The sequence below is a fragment of the Quercus robur genome, chromosome 7 (assembly GCF_932294415.1).
Source record: "Quercus robur chromosome 7, dhQueRobu3.1, whole genome shotgun sequence".
Classification (NCBI taxonomy): Eukaryota; Viridiplantae; Streptophyta; class Magnoliopsida; order Fagales; family Fagaceae; genus Quercus; species Quercus robur.
Window position 1 is genome coordinate 24909996 of NC_065540.1, and position 13570 is coordinate 24923565.

The 13570-nt window shown below is 37.2% G+C and overlaps 1 protein-coding gene and 1 pseudogene across 2 annotated transcripts; one reads left to right on the forward strand and one right to left on the reverse strand.

Moving 5' to 3' along the window:
• Positions 1-405: 405 nt before the first annotated feature.
• LOC126692891 (acidic leucine-rich nuclear phosphoprotein 32-related protein 2-like) lies at positions 406-3353 on the reverse strand. Of its 2 annotated transcripts, none has more exons than XM_050388694.1 (2): positions 2630-3353; positions 406-762 (listed from the first exon to the last, which is right to left on the reverse strand). In XM_050388694.1, the coding sequence occupies exon 1, from the start codon at positions 3205-3207 to the stop codon at positions 2776-2778; it is 432 nt and encodes a 143-aa protein (XP_050244651.1). In that variant the 5' UTR covers positions 3208-3353; the 3' UTR covers positions 406-762; positions 2630-2775. The 2 variants fall into 2 exon arrangements, with proteins under 2 accessions (XP_050244651.1, XP_050244650.1); XM_050388693.1 differs by having other exon boundaries at positions 406-773.
• A 2450-nt stretch (positions 3354-5803) lies between these two features.
• Positions 5804-13570, forward strand: part of LOC126691209 (probable L-type lectin-domain containing receptor kinase S.5) — a 40754-nt pseudogene continuing 32987 nt past the window's right edge.

The following is a 13570-nucleotide window of genomic DNA, read 5'->3' on the forward strand; positions in this document are numbered from 1 at the left end:
TAGATGTTCTTAGGTAAGGGGGAGATGGGGGCAGAGGGGAAGGGGGGAGGGGAAGTCCCGGTGGTTCAAATGTTGGTCTCTATCAATGTATAGTGGCAATCCCATTTCATATACCATTTTCTACATCTTATATCCAAACACCCTTCTGATATTTGACCTCTTCCTAAAGCATTTTAATAATCGAAGGTGATTCAAGGGCTAATTCCAAAAAAGGAGCTTGAGATGGAGAATTGGAGATACAAAAAGAAGGTGGTTTTGTTTCCACCTCTTATAGTCTTCCTTGTTTGACCACTTAATTGATTAAATATACATAATATGTAATAAGGGCTTCTTTTACACAAGTATTGTTTCAGCACATAGGTGGAAAGAGCTTTGTAATTAGTCATTTTTCATATCAAAATTCCAGGCGATTTCTTTTTCTTTTTCTTTTATTTATTAATCTTTCAGTTTTCCACATTATATCAAGGTGATTTGCATTTTGCATTACCACCCTAGCGCATCAAATGAACTGAAAATTTTGTTAAAATGCCTTATTAGCCTTAGCATTTACAGAAATCTAAAAACACCTCAATTTAGTTCAAGACATCTACCCCTATTTGTCAAAAGAAGAAACCTAAATATTTTATAGCTGAAACTAACTAGATAAAGCTTCTAACTTGAAGATAGTAACTTCTTAACAAGTATATCACTCCAAGGCCACTTGACCCCCTGAGTCATTGCATGTGTGATCAATCTTCTATGATTTTCTCTTGCGTTGAACATCTGCAGACAATCTGAGAAACATATGTCAAAGAAAAATATGTAAAGATCAAATTAAAAGTCAGAACCAATTTGACATTGAATTTTGATTAAAAATATTTCTAGATTTGATTAAAGCTGTTAATATATAAATATATATATATATATATATATATATTAGAATTGACATCCTCAAACAAGTCCAACTGTCCAGCACAAGCTCATGACAAAGAAAATTTATTTAAAAAAAAAAAAAAAAAAAACGACAATTCACTAAATCATAAACAATCTCTTATTCATCATTTTATACAAATTACTATCATTCGAGTGACCGAAAATAATCATGTAGTAGAATTTTTCCAGCATTTTCTATAATTTTGGAATGTTGTTAATTTTTTGTTGAAAGCTCTAGATTTGATGCCAACTTTTATCACAAACGTTCCGACCAATTCTCCTACAAAAATTGGACACTGTTGATAAAGAAGCAGTTTAAACAAATTATGTTAAAACTATAAAATTTACTTCCAAGAAATATATTACCAAAAAGGGTAAATTGGTGTTGAAAATGAGTATACATGTGTTTAATAACATACATGTCGCAATCATGCCTAAAATATGAAAACAGTTATAAATAAATAAAATGATAACAACCAATAGCAATAGATCAGGATGTTTAGACTTTTTTCACACTACCAATTTTTGGTGGCTAGAACTAAAACAGATGCAAAGGTATTAGCTCATATAGAGAACCACACATTGATAACCATGTTGCAACCAATCCTATAAAGGTAGCTGTGTCAATATGGAGAAACTAATTTCTCTCCTCATTACTTAGCATATAAGAACTATAAAAACAAAATTTGAGAGTACAAGGCTACACATGCATATTGTTCCTCAATCATTCAGAAAATCACACTGAATTCACTCACAAGTCTTGTAGAATTTGGCAAACAAATTGTGTGAAATTGAACAATATGCAGAACTTCTTCAAGCTAGAGGATGGCAGTTCACAAACCAACTTGAGCAAATACTAAAAGAGAAGGTAATACCAAACTAAACAGCCCCATGATGCAGGGGCGGCGACGTGGTGTTAATTGTTCTTGTTCTTCAGGGGGATCAAGTGAACCCCCTGACTTAAAAATTAAAAAAAAAAAAAAAAAATTATCTTACTTTATTAGTTTAATTTCTATAAACATCACAAAGACCCTCACGTGTTCTCTCTGGAATTCACTCCCCTCTCCTTCCTCGCTTACTCTGTCCCCCTAAGTTTCTCACCTCAGTCCTAGACCCAGTCCCAAAAAATCCTAAGTTGAAATTACCCCAGATTGAAAACACTAAAGTCTCTCACTCCAGAACGGCCACTTGTTCATCTGCATAGTAATAGAACAACAGGAAAACTACTTGAATAATAATCAATTGATTGAATGTGACAGGTGCTCTTGACATAATAATGGAAGGATCACACTAAATGACACCAAACAAAATTTTTTGATAAAGCGGCAGTTGGACAGAGTGGAAAATTCTGTCAAATGGTAAAGATGCGCAAATTCTCTGTCAGGCATGAAACCAAAAGCCCACTATCCATACAGCCACAAAACATACCCAGGTGTGAGGACTATACAATTGAGGCCATATAACTTAAGATACACACCTGGTTCAATTCAAGCAAAGCAAATATCTTTTGAATAGACCAAGTAACCACAAATTCGTTATCAAGCAGAGTAAAGCAAATATTAGATTTCATCAATATTGGGAAAAAAAAAAAAAAAAAAAACTAGTCAAGTAACAACAAATTCTCTCACTACTTTCTCCGCCCAAAAGCAGATTTTTATCAAGCAGACTAAAATCGAATTATAATAGGAGAAAAAGAGAGAGAGAAATTAAGAGATACCTTACTAGGAGGAGCTTGAATTTGGGGCTATTTTGGAACTGGCGGCCTTGAGGTTTAATGTGTGTCAATAATTTTTTTTGTGGTTAGAGAAGTCGACGGTGATGTGCAGGAGGTTGAAGATGAAGGCAGCCATGTAATTGAGGAGGCTAAAGAAGGCGGTGGCGATGAAGAGGAGGTTGAAGAAGGGGTCGTTGAAATTGAGGAAGTTGAAGATGAAGGGGGGCATTGAAATTGAGGAAATCGTAGAAGAACGTGGCGATGAAGAAGAGGTTGAAGATGAAGCCAGACATGTGTAATTCAATTTCCTCAATTACATGGCCGCCTTCATCTTCAACCTCCTCTTCATCGTTGCATTCTTGTTCAACTTCCTCAATTTCAATGCCCCCTTCATCTTCAGCTTCCTCAATTTCAACACCCCTTTCTTCTTCAACTTCAACGCCCCCTTCTTCTTTGACCTCCTCTTCATCGCCACCGCCTTCTTCAGCTTCTTCAACCTCCTGTTCATCACCACCTTCTTCTTCAACATCCTCCTCATCGTTGCCTTCTTCTTCGTCCTTAGAGGTTCTGGCGGGATCCATTGGGAGGCAGTGGCAGTTGGAAGGAGACTTAATTAAAAGGCATTTCTTTCCTAAAATAGTAATATGTAATAGATGATGTCCCTATTCAATTGGAGTCTCAAGGGGGAGTTGTTATGAGTTATGACTTATGACTTAATATGACCATTGCCAGGGAAGGAATCCTTTCAAATATCTATTTTTGACTCTATTCCAAGTGAGAAAATAAAATGCCTCAATTATTCATGCTTTAATTTTTGTTTGAGGTCATTGTATTTGAATGACGTTATCTAAAAATACTACAAGTTGACTCATCACCCAATCTATTTTTTTTTTAATATTAATTTTTTTATTAAAAAATGTTTCTAGATAATGCCAACTTACTTGCATCTAAAATTAAACACAACAATTAGATTATTTTTCAAGATATTGGATTATGAAATAAGTTTTTAAGATTGTAAATTTCTTATGTGTTTTTGTTATTTGTCAAACTAGCTTATCCAATGGGGTATTTATAATTTGCTTCTCAATTTTGGGATATTAATATTGTGTGAAAATGGAACTTGTTTATTTTTTATATTAAATTTTCAAATAGTTAACTAGACTTATTTGTATTTGTGCTATTTTGTTTTTGTTAGTAATGCTAGAATTTGTATAATTTTATTATTGAATATTGATGCATGTATCAATATGTTGGCTTGAACTCTTCTTTGACATGGGTGAATAAAAAGTAATGTATTTCACACCAGCTAATTTATTGCATAATTTGCCAAGTGGAAAATACATGCTTTAAAAAAAAAAAAATCCATGTAAAAATATGAGTCAACCAAAATCTAACTTGACCCAATACTAAATTGACCAAATTTGTTTCTAACCCATTTTAGAGTACTCATTATCCAATATGAGAGTCTCATTTTGGATAATATGAGACTCTCATTCTCATAATAAAACTTTTAGTAAGAAAATCTTAAAATAATTTTGATTTAAAATATATGATCTATTCTTTGAATTTCATAGGCATGCATGCCATGCTCATAATAGAAATTATCCAATGTGAGTAGGTAGAATAATATTGTTTGATCATTTGCCTAGGAAAAAAATCCAATCAATCTAAAATTATTCATATGTTATAGAAAAAGCAACCATACATGTATTTGAGTTTAATTCACTTGGTTAAGAGCTTTATAACTCAAATTGTTGTCACTTTTTGATATTTCCAACTGAGACATTCAAAATTTGAACCTACCCTCTCTTGTTGTAACCATTAAATTATTAAAAAAAAAATAGTTTAATTCTATCAACTCTCATTGTAACCATTGAACTATTAAAAAAAAAAAAGAGTTTAATTAACCTTTTTTTTTTTTGGGACACTGAGTTTAATTAACTTGAAAATTAATTAGCACTCATTATAATCATAAAAAATAAGAGAGTAATTATCAAATATCGATATCACCTCCCCTCCCCAGTTGTAACCATCAAATTATAATATATAAAAAAATTAATACACTTGAAAGTAATCAGTATTCATTATGATAATTTAATAATTTTCGTTTCTTTAACCATCAAAAAAAAAAAAAAAATTCCTTTCTTTAATGGTACTTCCAATAATTAAAACAACCAGGAAAACATATCTAAATGCATACAAACGCGTTTTTTTTTTAATGATTCTAATCACATTCAAGACAGTGATGATAATGATATCATCAGTAGCAAACCTCATCTTATGAATCAGTTATGATTCTACTAAGAATAGGTAACTTTTCATTGGTTCTAGTCACAAACCAGCACATCATGTGTTGGTTTTCCATTGAAGAATAGATAACTTGTCAATTATTCAAAAATCATAAATGGGAAGTTTCTTCAAATAATCCCTCCTCTTTGCAATTGGTACCCGTTTCTTGTACACTCTATTTTCTCTCTCATCATCTTTTTTTCCTTTTATTTTATTTTTTTACATTTTTGCACTTTCAATAAATAAACAATCACCACTGCACACCAACAAGGGTGCAATGGTCACTTCACAAGTGTTTATGGGGGTATAAAGGCAAGACCAAGATTCAAGTCTTCAAGAAAAAATTTCACACTTATATACACTCAGATTTATCGCTAGGTAAATGGTTCCTTTCTTCTCCTCACGGTAGGGGTCTTTTTCTTACGTTGAGGTGAGACTTTTCTTCTTTTTTTTATTCTTTTTCCTACTCTACTGTTGACTCCCAGGAGCTCTTTGTGCCAACCTTAGGTGTAGGTATCCTACTTTTCTCAAATAATTACTTGTCAGCATGGACTCAAACTTTGTAGAACGGCTACAGAGGGTCAGTTTGACAGTAGAGAAGGATGAGATGATCATGGTTTGGTCAGAGCATCATGAGAAAACCTTAGAAGACTGATCCCTCAGTTTACTAGGAAGGTTCCATACGACAAAACTCATCAACTTCAGAGAAGCTAAAAACCTCTTACACTCTGTTTGGAAGATGGGAAATGATTTAAAATTACAGATGTTGGTGACGGGCTGTTTCAGTTTAAATTCTCGATGGAAAGTCAATTGAAATGAGTTATTAACAATAATCCTTGGAATTTCGATAATCACATCCTACTACTATGAGGATGGGAGAAAAAAATGATGGCCTTTTCGGTTAAGTTCCTAACCATTCCAATATGGGTGCAAGTTTGGGGTCTGCCTTTTGATTTGATCAACGAGGAAGCGATGAGAGATATTGGACAGGGAATTGGCAGAGTCATTGAGGTTGATTGCAAGGCCATTGCCTTGGACCAGGCAAGGTTTCTCCGAGTTAGAGTGGACATGTTAGACAAACCGATACCTTGGGGGCCCCAATACTCAGTCCGGAGGGTGATAAGGTGTGGGTGGCTTTCCAGTATAAACGCTTATTAGGCCTATGTTTCCACTGTGGCCGCCTTGGGCATGACACAAAAAACTGCAAAAACAGAACACTAAAGGAGGGGGAGGAAAGTCCATAAGGCGAATGGTTGCGAGTTGGTTTTCGAAAACCAAAAGCAATGCCAGGTAGCGATACACCATGTCCACCATGGCTGCAGGAGACAGAGGGAGTTCAGCCATAATCTAGTGACTCTCCAATTACACAAGCTCACCAGAACAGAAACCCCAATAGTCACGGCATTGATGGTGCAGAAGCGGATCCCCAGCAAAATGTTATTGAAAGTAACGGACACTCCCATCATTCAACGACAATAACTGAGGAAGGAAATCTGGACATTATGGAGATTGTTGAATGCAAGGAATTACAGGGGATCGGGATTAATGAGGAGTAAATCTCATAATTTAATGTTGGAATAAATCCTGAAAATCATGCTAGGTTGTTTGTTAATGTACCTATCATGTATGTGGACAATGAGGTCAGCCAGGTGCACTCTCTTGAAACTGAAAACCTAGCTCGCCTAACTCCTGATGGGTAGTCACACGAACGAACTAAAGGCACATGTGCAAAGGTCACAAAGTGGACCAAAATCACAGGGGAGGCCACGGCAAGCAAGGAAAAATAAAATAATCGTGGGGTTGTTGGGAAAAAACGTGGACACGGGGAGAAGAAGGAAGAAGGTTGTGACAGGAAACACTCAAAGGGGGATACTGAAACCAAAATAAACTCAATGGTGGAGGCTAATACCCATCTCTACTGAGCATAATGATTGCCTGAGTTGGAATTACCGGGAGCTTGGGAACCTTTTGTTAGTGTGGCTTGAATTTTGCCACAAGCCCATAAGGCCCAACCAAGCCCAATCCGGCCATAAAATTGACCTAATACAAGTTGTATTAGGAATCCCACTCAGCCAACTTTATAAAGTAATATATATATATATATATATATGTGTGTGTGTGTGCTTTATTATATGCGGCTAAAAAAAGAAGAGAATTGATTTAATAAAAATTCCAATTAACCTAGTGAGCAGCCACATGAGAGAAAATAGAGAAAAGAGAGGCAGCCAGTTTCTATTCTTATTTTTTTTCTGTGAGAGAGTGTTAGGGTGTAATTGGGATTTGGGTTTATTGAGAGTGTTCTTGTGCACTATTGTATTTTCCCTGATAATAGTGAAATCCCTGCAACTCCGTGGACGTAGGCAAATTGCCGAACCACGTAAATATTGTCTTGTGCATGTGATTGTTTTCTTTGGCGTGTAGTTTCTCTATTTATTTTGTTTCTCACAGGTTAGGAATTTTGATTAAATTCCCTACAACTGGTATCAAAGCCTAGGGTTAGGTTTGAGTGGGAGCAATGGCAGAGGAAGCAGGAAAGGCATCTGAAATAGAAAAGTTTGATGGCACAGACTTCGCGTATTGGAGGATGCAGATTGAAGATTATCTCTATGGGAGGAAATTGCATCTGCCTCTTTTAGGGACAAAACCTGAGGCTATGAAGGCTGAGGAATGGGCTTTTCTTGACAGACAGGTTCTAGGAGTTATCAGGTTAACTCTGTCTAGGTCTGTTGCACACAATGTTGTAAAGGAGAAGACCACAGCAGATCTGATGAAGGCTTTGTCTGGTATGTATGAAAAGCCGTCAGCAAACAATAAAGTGCACTTGATGAAGAAACTGTTCAATCTGAAGATGGCAGAGAATGCATCAGTAGCACAACATCTGAATGAATTTAACACTATCACAAATCAATTGTCGTCTGCAGAAATTGATTTTGATGATGAGATCCGTGCACTGATCATTTTGGCTTCTTTGCCAAACAGTTGGGAGGCAATGAGGATGGTAGTAAGCAATTCTACAGGAAAGAAAAAGCTCAAGTACAATGATATACGAGATTTAATTCTGGTTGAGGAGATTTGCCGAAGAGATGCAGGCGAAACCTTAGGATCTGGTTCTACCCTAAACCTTGAGACAAGAGGCGGAGGTAATAACAGAAATTCAAATCGGGGCAGATCAAAATCTAGAAATTCTAATCGGAACAGAAGTAAATCTAGATCAGGCCAACAAGTATAATGCTGGAATTGTGGGAAAACAGATCACTTTAGGAATCAATGCAAAAGTCCTAAGAAGAAGAATGAAGATGATTCTGCTAATGCTGTAACAGAAGAGGTACATGATGCATTACTTCTTGCAGTAGACAGTCCACTTGATGATTGGGTTTTAGATTTAGGAGTTTCGTTTCATACCACTCCACACCGAGAAATCATACAGAATTATGTTGCAGGTGATTTTGGTAAGGTGTATTTGGCTGATGGTTCAGCCATGGATGTTGTGGGTATGGGAGATGTTCGAATATTGTTGCCTAATGGGTCTGTTTGGTTACTGGAGAAGATTCGACATATTCCTGACCTGAAGAGGAATCTAATTTTTGTTGGACAACTTGATGATGAAGGACATGCAATACTATTTGTTGGTGGTACTTGGAAGGTTACAAAGGGAGCTAGGGTATTGGCTCGTGGAAAGAAGACTGATACTCTGTACATGACCTCAAGTCCAAGAGACACAATTGCAGTTGCTGATGTGAGTACTGATACAAGCCTATGGCATCGTAGACTTGGTCATATGAGTGAGAAAGGGATAAAGATGCTGCTGTCAAAAGGTAAACTACCAGAATTGAAGTCGATTGATTTTGACATGTGTGAAAGTTGCATCTTAGGAAAGCAGAGAAAGGTGAGCTTCTTGAAAACTGGCAGGACACCGAAGGCTGAAAAATTGGAGTTAGTACACACTGATTTGTGGGGGCCTTCTCCGGTTGCATCCCTTGGAGGTTCAAGGTACTACATCACTTTCATTGATAACTCAAGTAGAAAGGTATGAGTTTATTTTCTGAAAAATAAATCAGACGTATTTGAAACCTTTAAGAAGTGGAAGGCCATGGTTGAGACAGAAACAGGTTTAAAAGTAAAATGTTTGAGGTCAGATAATAGAGGAGAGTACATAGATGGAGGGTTCAGTGAGTATTGTGCTGCACAGGGAATTAGGATGGAGAAGACTATTCCTGGGACACCACACGCATGAACAGAACTCTCAATGAGCGTGCTAGGAGTATGAGGTTGCATGCTGGACTACCAAAAACTTTTTGGGCTGATGCTATTAGCACTGCAGCTTACCTGATAAACCGAGGACCTTCAGTTCCCATGGAGTTCAGACTTCCTGAGGAGGTTTGGAGCGGTAAAGAGGTAAAGTTTTCACACTTAAAAGTTTTTGATTGTGTTTCCTATGTTCATATTGATTCTGATGCTCGTAGTAAACTTGATGCAAAGTCTAAAATATGTTTTTTCATTGGCTATGGTGATGAGAAATTTGGCTATAGGTTTTGGGATGAACAAAACAGGAAAATCATCAGAAGTAGAAATGTGATATTTAATGAACAGGTTATGTACAAGGACAGGTCAACTGTAGTGTCAGATGTTACAGAGATAGATCAAAAGAAATCTGGGTTTGTCAACTTAGATGAATTGACTGAAGGTACTGTCTAGAATAGGGGTGAAGAAGATAAAGAGAATGTAAATTCACAGGTAGATCTGAGTACACCTGTAGTTGAAGTCTGCAGATCTTCCAGGAACATTAGACCTCCACAGCGTTATTCACCCACTTTAAATTATCTCCTGTTGACTGATGGTGGTGAGCCAGAGTGTTATGATGAAGCCTTGCAAGATGAAAATTCAAGCAAGTGGGAGTTAGCCATGAAGGATGAGATGGATTCCTTGTTGGGGAATCAAACATGGGAACTGACTGAATTGCCAGTAGGAAAGAAGGTTTTGCATAACAAGTGGGTATACAGAATAAAAATTGAGCATGATGGTAGCAAACGTTACAAGGTCAGATTAGTTGTTAAAGGGTTCTAGCAGAAGGAAGGCATTAACTACACAGAGATATTTTCTCCAGTTGTGAAGATGTCAACAATCAGACTGGTACTGGGAATGGTGGAGCAGAAAACTTACATCTTGAGCAGTTAGATGTGAAGACAGCATTCCTTCATGGTGACTTAGAGGAAGACCTTTACATGATTCAGCCAGAAGGGTTCATTACTTAAGGACAAGAAAATTTAGTTTGCAAACTAAGAAAGAGCTTGTATGGCCTAAAACAAGCTCCTAGACAGTGGTACAAGAAATTTGATAGTTTTATGCATATAATTGGGTTCAAGAGATGTGAAGCTGATCACTGTTGCTATGCTAAGTCTTTTGACAATGCTTACATCATATTACTGTTGTATGTGGATGATATGCTTATTGCAGGGTCTAGCATTGAGGAGATTAATAATCTGAAGAAGCAATTGTCCAAACAGTTTGCAATGAAGGATTTGGGAGATGCAAAGCAAATCCTTGGTATGAGAATCATTAGAGACAAGGCTAATGGTACATTGAAGCTTTCACAGTCAGAGTATGTGAAGAAAGTTATCAGCAGGTTCAACATGAATGAAGCTAAACCAGTGAGCACACCCTTGGGTAGTCATTTCAAACTAAGCAAAGAACAGTCACCGAAGACAGAAGTAGAAAGGGACCATATGAGCAAGGTGCCCTATGCCTCAACTATTGACAACTTGATGTATGCTATGGTGTGTATAAGGCCAGACATTGCACATGTAGTGAGAGTTGTGAGCAGATTCATGAGTAGGCCTGGAAAGCAGCATTGGGAGGCAGTCAAGTGGATTATGAGATATCTGAAGGGTTCATCAGATACATGTCTTTACTTCACAGGTGCAAGTTTGAAACTGTAGGGTTATGTAGATGCTGATTTTGCTGGTAATTTTGCTGGTAATATTGCTAGTAGAAAGAGTACTACTGGGTTTGTCTTTACTCTGGGTGGTACAGCTATATCATGGGTTTCAAATCTGCAAAAGATTGTACTTTTTCTACTACAGAAGCTGAGTATGTTGCAGCAACTGAAGCTGGAAAGGAGATGATTTGGCTACATGGTTTCTTAGATGAATTGGGTAAGAAGCAGGAGATGGGCATTCTACACAGTAACAGTCAGAGTGCAATCTTTCTTCCCAAAAATTTGGCTTTTCATTCAAAGTCGAAGCACATACAGACAAAATACCACTTTATCCGTTACCTTGTTGAAGATAAGCTGGTAATGCTTGAGAAGATTTGTGGATCTAAGAACCCAGCAGACATGTTGACTAAGGGTGTCACTATTGAGAAGTTGAAGCTATGCGCAGCTTCAATTGGTCTTCTAGCTTGAGGACAGGAGGATGAGTTGCAGGGATGAGGATTGCGTTATGGAGGATTGTGGCTGATGTTTGCAGCTTGTGAGCCCTTAAGGGCTAAGGCGGAGCTGATGGAGGAGTTTGCTAGTGTAGCTTGATCAATTCAAGCCAAGGTGGAGATTTGTTAGTGTGGCTTGAATTTTGCCATAAGCCCATAAGGCCCAACCAAGCCCAATCCGGCCATAAAATTGACCTAATACAAGTTGTATTAGGAATCCCACTCAGCCGACTTTATAAAGTAATATATATATATATATATATATATATGTGCTTTATTATATGCGGCTAAAAAAAGAAGAGAATTGATTTAATAAAAATTCCAATTAACCTAGTGAGCAGCCGCATGAGAGAAAATAGAGAAAAGAGAGGCAGCCAGCTTCTATTCTTATTTTTTTCTGTGAGAGAGTGCTAGAGTGTAATTGGGATTTGGGTTTCTTGAGAGTGTTCTTGTGCACTATTGTATTTTCCCTAATAATAGTGAAATCCCTGCAACTCCGTGGATGTAGGCAAATTGCCAAACCACATAAATATTGTCTTGTGCGTGTGATTGTTTTCTTTGGCGTGTGTTTTCTCTATTTATTTTGTTTCTCACAGGTTAGGAATTTTGATTAAATTCCCTACACCTTCATGCAAGCACTATACTCTCTCACTTGGTGAGGGAAAAAGCTCCTAAAGCTTTGTTTCTCATGGAGACAAAACAAATAGTGGACGAGACAAAGAAAATTCAAGCAAACTTACACTATGATTCCATGATAGCAGTTTTGTGTGTTCGTAGAGCTGGTGGTCTTGCTATGCTATGGAAGGCAAACGTAGAATTACATGTGCAAACGTACTCTCAAAACCATATTGATGCATGAATACTGACTGATCCCTCTTCACCATAGAGACTAACGGGATTTTATGGACGACTAGAGGAGCACCAAAAATGCGAGTCTTAGGAGTATTTGAGACATCTTTACTCACGAGACTCTTTGCCTTGGATATGTATAGGTGATTACAATGAAATTCTATCATCGGATGAAAAACAAAGACGAATCCCGAGATCACTTCGGTGTATAAAAGAGTTCTGGAGTGCACTACTACATTGTGGGTTAATAGACCCTAGCTTCACCAAAAATATCTTTACTTGGAGAAATGGTAGACCGGGGAGTGCCTTCATTCAAGAGAGGCTAGACTGAGCTTGTGCAAATACTAGATGGCGAGACATATTCACACGCCAAGGTACACCATCTTAAAGTTGCTTATTCTGATCATGACCCAATATTACTCACCACTCAAGTAGATGGAATAGTTGACAGAAGGAAAAGAAAGCCAAGGCGATTTGAAGAGAGATGGGAAGCATATCCAAAATATGAAGGGATCATTCGAGCAGCATGGAATGCAATGGCTCCCACAAGTAGCCCTATGTATCACTTGTTTGACAAAATAAAAAATTGCTGAAAATGGCCTTGGTGGCATGGAGTAGAAATCTAGGTAACACAAAGGATAAGCTTGAGGAAAAACACAAAGAATTGGAAGCTTTGTCTTCTATGAACTTGGTCGAAAATCAAGAGGTGATTCAAAGGGTGAGGGATGAGATCAATTCCTTATTATTCCAAGATGAACTATTTTGGAGGCAGAGGTCACGATCTATTTGGTTACCTGCAGAGGATAAAAACACGAAATACTTCCAACAAAGAACGAGTCAAAGATGACGAAAGAATCATATACATCGTTTTATGGATGATGCTAGTAGGTGGTGCACATCAAAACCTGACATTAATAGAGTGGCAGAATCCTATTTTCAGAATTTGTTTACCTCGTCAAATCCAACAAACCTGGAAGAAGTATTGGATTCAGTGGACATGGTGGTAACTCTGGATATAAACCATATGCTACTACAAATTCACTCCAGAAGAGGTGAAAACACCATTGTTCAGTATGCATCCATCCAAATCGCCTGGGCCTGATGGTATGTCCCTTTTCATTTTCCAAAAATACTGGCATATTGTAGGCACTAATGTTACAAATGCTATATTATCTGTACTGCAATCTAGCCATTTTTTGCACAAGATGAGCTATACCCATATTGTACTCATTCCAAAAATAAATGAACCTAAATCCGTTTTTGATTACCGGCCTATTAGTCTAGGAAATGTTGTATCAAGAATTGTATCCAAAGTTTTAGCTAATCGGTTAAAACTAATTTTGCCAAATGTGATATCGAACTCACAGAGTGCTTTTGTTC

Coding starts and splice junctions, on each gene's coding strand:
- LOC126692891 (XM_050388694.1), bottom strand. CDS start 3,207: ATGGATCCCGCCAGAACCTCTAAGGACGAAGAAGAAGGCAACGATGAG.